The 15311-nt window shown below is 40.6% G+C and overlaps 1 protein-coding gene across 2 annotated transcripts in view; it reads right to left on the bottom strand.

The window, feature by feature from the left end:
* Positions 1-15311, bottom strand: part of CENPS (centromere protein S) — a 769124-nt gene that overhangs the window by 583391 nt on the left and 170422 nt on the right. The window contains exon 1 of one of the 2 annotated variants that reach the window (XM_044063149.1): positions 12113-12247. The exons of the other annotated variant lie outside the window; for it this stretch is intronic. Within the exon in view, the coding sequence (XP_043919084.1) occupies positions 12113-12238 (126 nt within the window). The 5' untranslated portion in view covers positions 12239-12247. Of the gene's footprint in view, positions 1-12112; positions 12248-15311 lie in introns of those variants that run through there. 2 annotated transcript variants of the gene reach the window in all.

Below are 15311 nucleotides of genomic sequence, written 5' to 3'. Positions count from 1 at the left end.
ATGGAGCGAATCATTATGGAACTCATAAATGGAGAGATTGGGAACCTCCAGGAGCGAATCATTATGGAACTCATAAATGGAGAGCTTGGGAACCTCCAGTCGCCGGACCCCACACAGTTCAGCTTCGTCAAGGGCAGATCATGCCTCCTGAACCTGGTGGATTTCTTTGAGACAGTTACTCAGGCTATAGATAAGGGAAAGGAGGTACACACGGCTTACCTTGACCTTGCTAAAGCATTTGACACCATTCCCCATTCAGGTATTATTGATAAGCTCACCAGCCTGGGCATAAACCCTTATGTCACAAGATGGATCGCAAACTGGCTCTCAGACAGATCCCATAAAGTAAGAGTAGCGGGATCTATGCCCGAATCCAGACCAGTAACGAGTGGTGTGCCTCAGGGATCTGTCCTGGGGCCCCTCCTGTTTGGCATATACTTCTCAGAAGTACAGGCAAGCACGGAAGGGCTGTGGCTGACTAAGTTTGCAGATGACTGCAAACTGGGTGCTATAATAGAGTCTCCGGCCGACATGGAGATCCTTCAGAAGGGCCTAAATGAGACTGATGCATGGTGTCAAAGCCATGGTCTCAAGCTAAATGCAAAAAAATGTGTAGTAATCCCCTTTGGAAAAAACAGAGTACCCGCAAACTACAACATAGGAGGTAATCCCCTGAAATCTGAAGAAGAAATAAGGGATCTAGGGACCCAAGTAGATACTCAGCTTTCCTTTGATAACCATGTTGCCAAAGTGGTTAGAAAATCCTTCTATGTGACCCATCTGATCATGAAAGGGTTCGCATCAAGATCTAAGGATGTAATGGTGCCCCTCTACTCTTCCCTCATCAGACCCATTATTGAGTACAATGCACCAATTAGAATGTACCTGGCTAGACATCCCCAGCAGCTGCAGAGACCACAAAGGTACCTAACCAAGAGGATTACTGGCCTCAAACAGTTGCCCTATGCAGCACGATTGAAAAAGCTAAGACTGTTCTCTGTTGCATACCGCTTTCTCAGAGGCGATCTCTGTCTAACGTACAGAGCTGTGTCCAACCCAGAATTGCTGAACATGCTCCATCTTAGCAAAACAAAATCTACTCAAGCTACACGCTCTAGGGATATAAACCTCAACACAACAAAGAACAGAACATGCTGGAGGGATAGATTCCCTTCGCAGAGGCTTCCCTTACTATGGAACAGGGTCCCGATCTACATAAGACAGAGCCCCTCACTATCACTCTTCATGAGGAACCTTGATGAGTGGATGGGTAACAGAAAGTTCACATCGGGGATCACACCAACAGCACTAGGGGCCAAGGGTACTAGCTGCTAGTACAAGGGTCTAGGGAACTACTAAAGGGGCAGTGAATACCGCACAACGTGGCTGGGCTAATATATGCCTTCGGGCAGATAGCTCAGTACCAACCTATGAACCTATAAATGCCTTTGATAGATCTAAGAATATGGCTGATACAAAGTTGCTGTTGCTTCTGAGTTGATTAACCTGGTTGGTAAAGGAGAGAAGAGCTGTAGTTGTGCTATGGTTTCGGCGGAAGCCAGGCTGTGTGAGGGAGAGGAGATTATGTGAGGTTAGGAAGTGCATGACCTGTGTGTGAATGCATTTCTCCAAGATCTTGGAAAGGGGGGGATATGATAGCAATGGGGCGGTAGTTTGACAGTTCATAAAAGTTACAGCCTTTGTGAAGGGGAATGATGTATGACACTTTCTATAGTTGGTGGATGTAATCTTCTTGTATGGAGCGGTTTATCAAAATAGAGACAGGGTAGGCTAGGGACTCTGCAACTAATTTTAGGACAGTAGTGGGTAGACCAGCTGCTGCAAGAGTGGTGGGTTTAAGTTTTGAGAGTATTTTTTTAACTGTGGAGGTTGGCACGGGTGAAAGTGTAAAGGGGGTATACTATTGTGATCTATAGGGGTGAATATAGAGCTACTGTTTGACAACTGGGTAGATAATGAGAGAATAGATTCTGTGAAGTGACGGTTAAATTGAGAAACTATGTTATCATTATCAGTATTGGTGTTGGGAGCTTGGTCGATAGTTGGAAAGGTCTAGGGAGGGGCCACCTTTGTGGACTGGTATGATATACGAGGCTTTCCACAGGAGTGGGAACAATGTGTTTGTGATGGATCTATTTATTAGACGTTAAATGGGATAGGCTATAGCTGCGGATGCAATTTGGAGGTATTCGGCAAGAAGGTTATCGTATGCAAGGGTGGTTGGTTTGAGTTTGGCTAGGAGTTTTTGGATAGTAGCTGTAGGAACAGACTTAAGTGTGAAAGGTATGGTATTGATTTGGGCCTGAGGTGGTTGTGGGGTGTTGGAGCAAGTGATGTTGTTTAAGAGTTTGAGTACTGAGGAGGTGAAATAGTTATTAAAGCTGGAGGCTATGTCCAGGCCTGTACCTGCTATATTGGGTGTGGGAGTGGTGGTTATTCCGGGCTGTAGGATGTTATTTATTGTTGCCCAGAATGTTTGCAGTTTGGTACTGTATTTGTTTTGTTGAGTGATACAATAATTTTGTTTATCGAGCTTAACTTGCTTTTTTGCTTTGTTTCCGAGCTCGTGAAAGGTTTACCTAGCTGCGGGTGATCTGGTGTGATGCCAGGTTTTCCCCCTGGCTCCAAGTAGGGCTTTTGTGGTTTTCTGGAGCCAGTGGGTGGGGTTGCTACATATCCTTATAGTTTTTAAGGGGGCTAGTTGGTTGAGGATATTTAGGAATGTGGAGTTGAAGTAATAAACTGCTTTGTCTAATGAAAGGGTTTTCATGGGAGACCAGTTGCAATGCTCTTATGAAGTGGTCTCTAGGAAAATTTTTGCTAGAGCGGGTTTGTGGAAGGGAGGGAGAGTTAATTATGTTAAGTTTTTGCTTAAGGATAAAAGTGGGGCTGTGGTAGCTCATATAGTTTGGTAGGGTGCCACATTGATGGGCAGTATTTGGTTGATTTGTGAGGATCCAATCAAGTATAGATTCTCTTTTTGTGGCCTTATCAATGCGTGTGGGAGTATCTATAAGTTGGGTAAAGTTATATAGGTTAATGTGGGTGGGGGTGGGAGAAGTTCCAGTCAATGTTTTCATCACCTAGCACAACAGTTTCTTGAGGGAGGGAGTATGAGGCCCAGTGAAGTATGGATTCTATGGTGGTTAGGTTGTCACTAGGGGGTGTACAGATACCCAGTCAGTTTACGTGCTTATGTTGGCTAAAGGAGAACTTTGCAAATAGAGTCTCTGCATTGTTGAAGTTGGGGGACTCTTTTTGGAGGAGTTGGAGTTGTAGGTTGGTTCTGTGAAGTAGAGCTAAGCCTCCACCTTTTTTATGTAGCCGGCCTGCCCTGAGAAGGTTATCCCAGGTAGGGTGATGGAATTATCTTTAAAATGTGGTTTAAGCCATGTCTCTGTGATAAGAATATCAAGGTTATATAAGGAAATAGCAGTGTGAAGGTCTTCTATTTTATTCATGATACTGCGGGCATTCATATTTAGTATCAATAAGTCGGTGGGTTTGTGCCTAGTTGGATACTGATGGGTACATGTCATATTAGCAGAGTTGCTGGCCTGGGGTTGGGGTAAAGACTAGCCTTAAAGGTAGCTAAAGCTGTACTTTTTTTTTTACCTGTAGTGGTAACTTATTCCATAGACTAAGAATACATCAAATTAGGATCCCATCCCGCCAGCAAGTCTTTTTCTTTATTTGTTGGTGTATATTTAGATTCCTCTTGCAGGTGTTTGCAGACCTACCAGTTTTGTGAAGAAATAGGAGGTTAAATAGTACTGTGTCTTTCACAGTCCAAAATGCAAGACATAGGTCAACTCTGAGCAAAAAAGTGGGCTGATGATTATAATGACAATCATATTAGTCTATCAAGATAGTGGAAGAATTTATGGCATTTCATTTCTTGATTACAAATCTTTGGAACCTTTCCATTTGAGCAATATGCTTTAATTTGTAGCAAAGGGTGCAATGTATTCAGTAATGGGTCTGATAAGGGAAGGTACTCTGGTAGGGTGTCTTCTTTGAATCTTGGGAAAATTCCCTTTGAAATTAACTGAAACAAATACAGGGATTTTCTACACACTGGTGGAAACATACGGAAGAAGCAGTCATTGTACTACTACATAAAGGTGGGATCTCAACAGTTTTAAACAGTTATTGCTCTACTGCTTGCTAATCTCGCTCTTCTTTCAGAAAAACATAAACATCGTTACCATAAACTGGTCTTCTATACACTCACCTACACCCTCTCAGAATATCAACCTATATAATTTCACCCAGCTAATCAACACTCCTACTATACTTAACAAGGATAGCACCACAGGCAGTATTCTGGATTGGATATTAGTCTCCCACCCTAACATTATTTCTGACAGTGGTACGCTACCTGATTCCCAAAGCAATCATCTTCCTGCCTTCGCAGACCATTCACCTTTCCCCCTTCATCTACAGCACAAATATATCTTAAGCCGCACCTTAAAACCTCTTACTCTAAAAACAGACAAACTGGAACCCTCTGAAAACCTTTCCTCTGGATGCTACTCTCTCTTGCTTCAACACAGTAGTCACTAATCTACTTAACTGCTTTGCCCCCTCCAGAACTAAAAGGGTCAAATCCAAAACTGTCCTTTGGCTAACCAAATAGACTAAAACCCTTATGCATTTCCAAGATAAATCATGGAAATACTATCAAAAATTCAGAACACCCAACTCCCTGTCTGAGTACAAGCAACTTCGAAATCAAGTTAAAAAACAAATAGCAATCGACCGAAAATCCTACTATTTCAAACTCCAAAACAACCATAAATCCAACCCCCCAAAATTCTGAAGCAGTATCTCCTCAGTCCACTGTCATGGCAAAAAAAGATAATCCCTGCCCTGACCCCAACTCACCAGACCATGTCTTAGCTACTCAATTCAATTCCTTCTTCATTGACTCTATAGCAAGCTTACCTCATCTATCCCTAACAATATATCAACTCAAACCTCGTCCAACACCCCCAATTCTGCCCCCTCAACCTCCACTACTACTCATCTCCTTCCTTTTACTCTCAAGCCTATTCCTAAACATACTATAAAAAAAAATCTCCTACTAAAATTAAAACCTTGTTCTAACGCCCATGATAACATTCCATCTAACTTCCTCAAGCTAGATGTCGACGGCATAGCTCTACTCATCTGTATCCTAATAAATCGCTCCATCCAAGAATCCTGTGTACCCCTCCTTTAGAAAAAAGCCCTCATAATTCCCCTCCACAAAGGGGTAGCAACTCTACAATCTCCAATTTTTGCCCAATAGCTATCCTGTCCTCATCTCAAAAATTCTCGAAAAATGTATCCACCTGCAAATCTTACCTTACCTGCTAGACAATCAACTACTGACCCCTACACAACACGGGTTCAGACGTGGACACAGCACCACTACTGCCTTGCTCTCCTTTCTTGAAATCATTAATTCTGCTCGTGATTCTGGCAATATAGTATCAACCGTCCTTCTCGACTTATCTAAGGCCTTCGATACCATATCCCACAATCTCTTGTCCAAGCTCCCTCATCCCAACCTTTCCTCTTCTTCCATCAACTGGTTCATCAGCTACCTCTCAGATAGAGAACAAGCCGTAAAGTGGAATAACTCTACTTCTTCCTTCCTCCACACTCCAACAGGAGTTCCACAAAGCTCTATACTGGGCCCCTTACTATTCAACACTTTTATCAATGACTTCCATCAGAACATCCCTAATGCTAAACTCGTCCATTATGCGGACGACTCTACCATCATCTGCTCTGCTAAATCTCTCCCTAAACTTATGAATTTAACACAAGACGCCTTCTCATGCACCAAGTCTTGGATGCTAGATAACCATCTAGCTCTCAATGCATCTAAATCCAAAATTATGATATTCACCCCCTCCAGACACACCAAAATTGACACAGCATCCTTCTCTATTGTCAGCCATAACATGATCTCTATCGAAATAGTTCCCTACATAAAACTGCTGGGTGTCCTTATCGATTATCAATTAAAACTCGACACACATCTACAAACTAATATTAAGAAAATCCATCAAAAGCTTGGAATGCTATACTGACATAGCCGATACCTTACTCCCTCAACCAAATAACTCCCATCTACCACATACCTCATTCCCTCTCTCCTATACGGAGCCCCTCTCCTTACTAATCCTTCAATCTACCCTCAAATCAAAACTATCTTCCTGCTACAATAAAATCTCCAAGTTTGCCAACGGATCCAAATCCTCTACCCATCACTGTACCTCCCTCCATTCCCTAAACTGGTTGGAACTCCCTAACTATCTGACTTACATTCAACTTACAACAGCACATAAACTCATTTTCAAACCTTCTGTTCTTCCCTCTCTTCCACCCTAAAAATGCATCAGGCACACAAGAGTGCTCAGATCCAACAATCAAAAGCTCCTCGAATTTTTCAAATCCACACGTACTCCAGGGCAACTCTTACTATCTTTCTCCCTTGCCAGAATATGGAATTCACTTCCTACACACATTAGAACTACCCATAACCACTCCAACTCTTAAGATCTTGCTCCACTCTCATCTCTCTTCTCAATGGGAATGCTCCTGCTCTCACCTCACCTGATGCTTTCCACCCCATCCTATCTTCTTTCACCCTTCCTATCTGAAATTTAACCTAAAACCTCCTGCTGCTCTTTATGCCTGACTGCTCTAAAAATTACCTCACATTTTTAACAAACTCCGTACTTCCATCTCACTTGATACCTAAATACTTACTTAGTAAGCATTGTTTAGACCTCAAGCCATATATGTTTCTTCTTCCATTTCCATGTCATAAAAAAAAAAAAAAAAAAAACACACAGAACTTATATTTCAGTTTACTGCTCATTTTTATGACTTTATATACAATGGGAGGGTTGTGTCAGGAAGGGCATCCGGGGTAAAACCTCTGCCAAATTACTTATGTGGAGAACATTTCATATTTCCATACCGAATCGGTCAAGGCCTGGGTTAACAACGACCGCCACCAGTACTGTTAGCCAACAGGGTGCTGGCGGAAGTTGGGCTACTGTTGGCCGAAGGAGAAGCGGAGGGGGAAGGCATGCCCGAAGGCAGGAAGAGAGGAGGAGGAAGGTTAGGAGTGTAGTAATGAGGGTAGGAACTTTGAATGTTGGCAGTATGACTGGTATAGGGAGAGAGCTAGCTGATATGATGGAGAGAAGGAAGGTTGATATATTGTGCGTGCAAGAGACCAGATGGAAGGGAAGTAAGGCCGGGTCTATAGGAGGTGGGTTCAAATTGTTTTATCATGGTGTGGATGGCAGAAGAAATGGAGTACGGGTTATCCTAAAGGAACAATATGCCAAGAGTGTTTTGGAGGTGAAGAGAGCGTCTGATAGAGATGTTTATGAAGCTTGAAATTGATGGTGTAATGAATACTGTATTTGGGGCCTTTCTCCCTGGGCCTCCATTAAAAATGGTCTTATCTCAGCCCAATGGACTTTCCCGGTTAACAAACTGCTGCAAATAAAAATAAAAAAATAAATAGATAAAATCTTAACAAAATTCCTTCAGCACTTAACAGTCTTGTATCCAATTTCCAGCATCATTTCAGACTGGGTTATGGAAAGAACACTGCCTTCTGGAAGTTACCAAGGTGTACTTTAGTGAATACGGTCATTAAATTCCAGAAGGCAGTGTTCTTTCACTTAGAGCCACTAGGTGGTGCATAAGCTTCTTAAAAGGAAGGCATCAATCAGATGGTCTGACCACATTTGTCTCCTCCCCTTCAATGTTAAAGATGGAGTTCTATAAGGCTCACTGCTTATCCCCTTCTTTTAATGATTAATACAATATTTTTGACAGAGTAAACTATAGAAATGCAAAATTAAAGTGAAATGCAGATGATTTGACCATGCTAAGTGCAGATGAGTCTATTACCTTAGTTCTAAACTGCAGGTCATCTTTTATTCACTGCAGACATGGTTTGACTTTATGGGCCTATAACTAAATGGTAATAAATTCATGTTTTTGACTAGCAAAAAAAAAACGTACATAATATATATACTAAATAATAAAGCAACTAATGTTTTGTGCCTGAAACTTTAACCGTTACCACCATAGATGAGTCAACTACTGAGAACCTGACTTTGGTGAATATTATTTGGCATTACCTAGCACAACAAACTAAAATTTGACAGGCAAGTAAACAATTAATCAGAATTACAACAAAAAAATAATAACTGCTAGATTAGAGTGTCAAAATATATCTAATCAATAATACTAGAATTTCACCAACAGAGATGCCCAGTAGTTAAGATCTCTCTGCCTCACAGCACCAGCATCCAGTGTTCAGTCTTGACACATGATCACGGTCAGTGTGGAATTTGTATGCTCTCTTAGTGTCTCTGTAGGTTTTCTCTGGGTACTCTGATTTTCTTCTAGTAATATGCACAATGACTGGCTACTCTAGACTGTCTAATATAGGTATATATTTTATCTGTATCATTGTGGCTGAAAAGGGTCCATGTTGACCAATTTACCTAGCGGATTAACACAGTTTCTAAATTTAAAATAGCTTACACAGTTTTGCAAAAAGAAAGAACACTAAGCTCAAAGCAAGCCACTGTGGCAAAACTCACCATGGCTTATTTCTCTGCAACTTAAAATGGCTGGAGTTTATGCAGCACTACCAGGAATATTGATACATATGCTCATAAACTACTTTATTCATCTAAACGCTCCTCATTAATCAAGAGTCTTGCGTTGTGCAAACCACAACATGATTTAAAGCCTGTTGCTGTCCAGCTAATTAGCATTCCATCCATAAAAAATTGGAAAACTAAGGCTCAATCTTCCATATAAAATTAGAAAAAACCTCGATAAACACTTTTAAAATACTAATAAAAATACCACATTACTCAATATGCCTGCCACTATGGTGTAAATGAAGAAAATATTCTGCTTCTCCAATTGCTAAACTTTTGAAACAAATATAACCACCCCCTAATTACTTTCACTGTACAAATATACTTCAGTTATCTCCTTACACATATCTTCACTAGTTGTTAAATTTCCGTTAGTTTAAACAGCTTATCAGACGATTTTATTCAGCATTACCCCTTGCATTTTGTTTTAACTGCTTTTCCTGACATAGTAATATTTTCAGTTTTAAAAATGTTGGCTGACAACATCACATTTTCAGAGATTTCATTGCCTACAGTTCAGTATGTATCTACCATTTCTCAACTGTGGTTGTATTAACACATTTGAAATATTGCTTATTTGATCATCATACATTGCTCTTCTGTCTGCTCTATTTACATACCATTTACTTAATGAAAATCTGTTTTTTTTTATTTTATGTTCACGTGTGCCATGCTGTTTCAGGTCTTAAGAGTTTATCTTCCCTGAATTACAATGAAAATGGATCTTCCCAGTCGTACAGTCCAGCTCATCAAAAAATAAAATAAAAGACATTTTAAGTACTACCCACATTCTGATTTTTATTACTTTAAGAGAGAACACATGCATATGTTACATACAAGAAGAGAGGTAGAAAAACTGTCAGAAACTCAAGTTATTTTTTATAGGTAGGTACTAGGCTATCGGCCCAAGGGCCTAAGTAAGACTAGCCAACAAGGTTCCCTGGCTTACGCCGCCCAAGAAAGTTATTTTCCTGTGCCCCGTCGAGCAGAGCCACAGAAGTGATCCCTGGGGGGTATTTCCTATTTCCCAGCCACTTATCAAGATTTTTCTTGAAGAGTGCTGGGTGTTTCACCTTATACTCCACTGCAAATTAACCAAGCTACCAGATATGGGAAAATAACCCACTGCCTTCTGTATCAAAGTCAAATGTACTGCCTGTTGAGCTACTGAGGCAAACAAAAGTATTTAACATCCAATGTCTAGAACAGCTCAAGTCCCTCTACTACTACATGCATCAACCTCCTTATTCATTAAGTAATGGCAACACATAAATGAAGATTGTGAAGTTCACAAAATATGCAGACCAAAGACGTATAATGTATTTCAAGAATATCAGCAATGGGCAGCACAATGGCACAAAAGTTAGTCAAAAAGCACAGTGCTTTGATTTTCTAATTTTTCTGTCTGATATGCTTTCTGTATGGAGTTTGCATGCCCTCCCTATGTCCACATGGGTTTTTCTCAGGAGTTCTAATTTGCTCCCACATCTCAAATACATGCTGTAAGTACAGTGGTGATCTTCTGTAGATCAGCGTAACAAGTGTGTATGCACTAGATTAACATTCTATGAAGGATTTCTTTGTCTTGTGACCATGCTCCCCAGAGATTCTGAACTACATAAAATGGGTGTCAGGGAATAAGGCTGACTTCACTGACAAAAGCAGTACTGGGAATATCACTGTATGGGGAAATGGTGGGGCTGTTACACCCCCAATGTGAACAATAAATCTGATATATACAGGCAGAGGGATAGGGTGCAAGTCTGCACCAGCAACACCAAGGGCATACTTCTCGACCTTCTTCAGTAAAATGTGTGAGTGTGCAACGAGTAGCAAAACATACAGCAAGTGATCAAACAGGGTAAAACCAGGATGTCTGGATCTGTACACCTTCCAGAATGCAGTCCTTGCGACAAACACAGTGGCACCCCACCATACAGTGCATGTTTCCGGAATGTGCACCTTTGCAGCAGGCATGTAGCACGCAAATTCCATTTTGTACTCACGAGCTCACACTGCTACCCCCCTTGAACATCAATCACTCAAAAATGGGCACATCTCTCGAAATGCTCTCCCCGAGCACTTAACACCTGTTGTAACATTTTCAGCTGTTCCCCCTAAAACTATTAATGATATTGCTTTTACATTAGCAATATAGCATCTGTTGTTGGAGACATTCATTTAAACAGCTGTAGATATAATATGACTGAAAAAAAAAACACACCGATGTGATGCTCAGAAAAAAGTTGTACTCGGTAGATTACATAATCCTAGCTACATCCTTACTTTTCAGTATTGCTAAACAGTCTGCCTAGCAATTAAAATCCAAATTACAAAGCTGGTAGCGGAGATCTTAACTGAACAGCAGCAGTCACAACTAGGGTTGCCAATTTTTCAAATGTACAAAAGTGGGACATTTCTGGTACAAATGTCAGATTTTGCAGGCCAAAACATTACCACGGCCAGTACAAATGACAGAACTTCACTTTTTTGTCTACATAAAAGCTTATTCTTGTTGCATTTTAGTTGCTTATTCTGTTTCTTATAACATTTAGGTGTTTCAGATATAGAATAATTGTTTATGCAATTATTACATAAAATATAGGACCTAATTTTGCGCTAAAATCTCAGGACATTTGCCATTTTTACATTTTTTTGTAGGACACAACTGCCCAAAGAGGGACAGTCCCTCGCAAAGTGGGTCAGGTGGTAACCCTAGTCACAACTGCTCATTTAGGATATCAAAAACAAAGATTAAAAAACAGTATGCCGGCATACGTGGAAGTATGTTTGGCTACGTTTAGAAAGCAATTAAATAAAATGCAGTACAGCAAGGTTTGTACTGTTTTATGAACTACAGAGCACCACTAACGTGAATCTAGTACTCAAAAATGTTACTGAGCACTGTACAACACTACTCTTCTTGCACACGTTTCAAGAGGAAAATTGGTTGTCAGTATTGCTAGTTGGCAGCTTAGACCGAGAGAAAATGTTGTAAATACTACCAATAATGTTTTTACTCATTTGATGTTGCCCCAGTAGCGATCACGCAGTATAAGAATTCGTTAAAAAGCGGTAATGATTTATTCTCGTTTGGTTACTGAAACACATGTAGAAATCAAAAAGATTACTATGGGTATTAAAATAAGGGACCGGGACGCCCACCTTTCCACGGAAATGCTTTACTGTCTACAGACCACAAATGCGTCCAATAAATCCGTGCTAAACTTTGAGTCAACTACTTTGAAAACTGTATAAAAAGGAAACGTATTTCAAATAGCAGTTAAGTGGCTAGTAGCTACTGACATCATTCACAATCTCATAGCCAACAACACAGTGCCATAAAAATTGGAGTTATTTTTCTGTAAATGACTTAGGGACAAGATAATCCGAACCTGTTTGTAAGCAAATTGTTCTTCTTCATCTAAATCATCCATTGTTAAAACAAAAGACCACAAATGCGAAGTAATGGAAAACCATTTAATACGTAGCCAATTTGCATACCAAACTACATATCCCATAACTCGATTCGAGTTTCCCGCCGGGCACACGAGACAGTAGTGTCTACGGTGGCCCCTACAAAGTGAGCTACTACTATTAGGCGCTATGTTAGAAATAATGGGTGTGAGTCTAAATAATAAATTGTACCGTTTGTGGAGTAGCATGTAAAAGTAAGTAGTTTAGAAATTGCGAAGAAGTGATACAGTATCTCTGAAGTTTACCTTATTTTGAGTCTTAAAAAGTGCATAGTCTGTCACAGTAATATTGAGTGATGTTAATCAAAATATTTTTATACATATAACTTATGTAATCGTGATGGGAGCGTAATATTTGGAGTTGTTAAAAAGCTGTCAGTAAATGTTTCGGATTAGGAGAAGTGGCGGTTTTCAGTTTCGAAAAGGAAGGTTGAAAACAATGAATGTCCATGGTATTGTTCATTGCTGCAGTGGTCATAGATATGTGTCATATCTTGCCAAAGATATGATAGCTGGCCAGCTTCCATGCACCTAAACTGTGAGACGGTTCCAGGTGTGCTGACTTAAAAGAAGGGTTTGGGTGGGAAGCCTTTCCGAGCTTTACTGCCCCGATGAGTATAATTCTTTGAGGTTTTCGATTATCAAAGTTCGGTTGAGTTGTTCTTTTGATGGACAGATAAGCCCCCCCCCCCCACCGAATTGCGCAAACGGGCAGGCTCGAGAGATTGTACTTTTAATTTTAAACAGAGCTCTCGTTTTTCCAGCCAGTTTAACTCATTAGCACCTATACGGTGTAGAATGTAACCAAACCTGTCAACCTCTGAAAGCATAAAAGTGGAACAAATGCTCAGAAATATGGACAATTTGTAAATATTGCTCTTACAAACTTAGAAAGTTGATATAATAACAGGTTTTGCATTAGCATGAATTTTCTGACGCACAAATGTCTGCCATTTCTTTTTTATCAAATATCTTTGTAGTAAGTATTTTTCTTATATAGAATGCAAAATAGAAAGAGGTTTTTTTTTTTCTTCTTCTTTCGGCTTTTCCCAATTGGGGGTCGCCACAGCGGATCATCTGTCCGCTCATGATTGGCAGTAGAGTTTTACGGTGTCGAGTTGCCAGCCCGGCGCCCAACCTTCCACAGAAGGCGCACACTCACGCCTAGGGCCAATTTAGGGTGTCCAAAATAGAAAGCGTCACAGGTCATAAACCCCGGGTCTCTGCTGAAAAAGGACTTCGGCTCAGCCAGACATTCCCGGTCAACAAATGTAAATTAAATAAATAAAACGTGAAACAGTTACATAACATAGTGCTTAATATTTAGTAGGTTATTTAAACTAGGTATTACACATTTCTACTACAGAAGTACAAACAAGCTAAGATTACACTTTGGATTACTATGAAGCTATGCAATGTTATGTCATAGTCAGAGCATTGTTCTAATAGTTCACTCGTATATTCTGGTTACAAATGAGAGTATAACTGGAGGCACAACACCAACCTACCTAACATTAACAGTCTACTCTGCTATACTCTATAAATGTCTGTCATTATTTTCTAATTTCAAGCGTTAATGATTTCCCACTTATTTGCCAGAAAACCACAACTTTATGAATAAAAGACCAACAATATGAAGCAAACATCTGGACATTCTGCCGAAAATCTGTATAGTTGAAAGGTATGGTCCATAGAGATGCTGTATCCCAGAAAACAGATACAAATAAATAAATTAAATTACAATTGCAAAGACATTATTTCAGTCCATTGTTCTCCATTATCGCCTATTTTTGCTGTCCACATACCTCGCAACTGTCACTTATGTGTACAGCTTCCCTGATTTTCTGTTAGTTTACTGAGGATTAGAGTTAGTCGATGTCAGGTAAAAGAAGTTATGTCTTGCCATAACATTCCATCTGTGTTGTAGATCTTTGTTCATTTATTACTATTAGGACCTCGGTTCCGTCCTCGGAACCGATACGGCCGTTTCCAAGCTCGCGCCAGTCAAAAACTCTCAGCTAAGACCTACCCACAATGCCCCTCTCCTAGTTACTCCAGATCGAGTTTGCCCGCCCCTAGATAATAGATGTAGTAATAGAAAAAATAGTAGAAGGCTCTGTCTGAGCAAATACCTTAACCAGGAGTTCCTAAAGTCCACTAGGAGTCCAAGCAGGGGGAAAGAGGTCAGGAAGTAATGAATGAACAAAGATCTACAACACAGACGGAACGTTATCTGATGTTAAATCTTTGTTCCTTAATTACTATTGGGACCGAGTCCCCAGCTACTTGAGTCCTGGATGGCCCTAAGGAAGGATATTCCTGAGCACCATGGAACCAAAAGATGCTTGTTCCCTGGAGGCCAAATCCAATTTGTAATGAGAGATAAAGGTAAGAGGTCTTGCTCAAGTGGCTGCTGTACAGATATCCATAGAGGCTCTGGAATGAAATGCTACAGAAGTAGCCATAGATCTGGTAGAATGACCTTTTATTCTGGAAGGTAAGGCTAGCTTATTCTGTTGGTAGATAAAGGTAATGACGTTTCTAAGCCAGGAGGATAAAGTCACTTTGGAAACAGGTTTACCCAATCTGGGTCCTGCAAAGGCCACAAACAATTGATCTGTTTTCCTGAAAGATTTAGTCCTGTCCAAATAACAATGAAGCTGCCGATGCACATCAAGGGTGTGCAAAAGGTACTCCCCTCTATTAGAATGCTGAGGGAAGAAAACCGGCAGGTCAATAGATTGGTTAATGGAAAAGCCAGAAATGTCCTTGGGCAAGAAAGAAGGGTAAGTACGAAGGGATACCCTATCCGTGTGCAAGATCAAGTAAGGTCTCTTGACACTCAAGGCCTGCAGCTCAGATACTCTTCACGCTGAGAGGACCTAGTCTGTTTACTAGAATAAACTTTCCTGGTGGAAGGTTTGTGTGAAGCCAGAAGAATTTCGCGAACAGGAGATGGGATGTCTGGCAGCCTGGCAGTCATTGAAGTGGAGGAACCAAGCTGTGAGCTTGAGACTGTGCAGGTTTGGATGAATCAGTCCCTGCGGATGAGATAACAGGCCTTTGGAATGATCCAGAATCCACGGGCTGTGAATTAGATGAGGCCATAGAAACGGAA

The sequence above is a fragment of the Protopterus annectens genome, chromosome 2.part1 (genome assembly GCF_019279795.1).
Source record: "Protopterus annectens isolate FY-2018-M chromosome 2.part1, PAN1.0, whole genome shotgun sequence".
Classification (NCBI taxonomy): Eukaryota; Metazoa; Chordata; order Ceratodontiformes; family Protopteridae; genus Protopterus; species Protopterus annectens.
The sequence above is the reverse complement of the archived record's forward strand: the minus strand, read 5'-3'. Positions and strand labels throughout refer to the sequence as shown.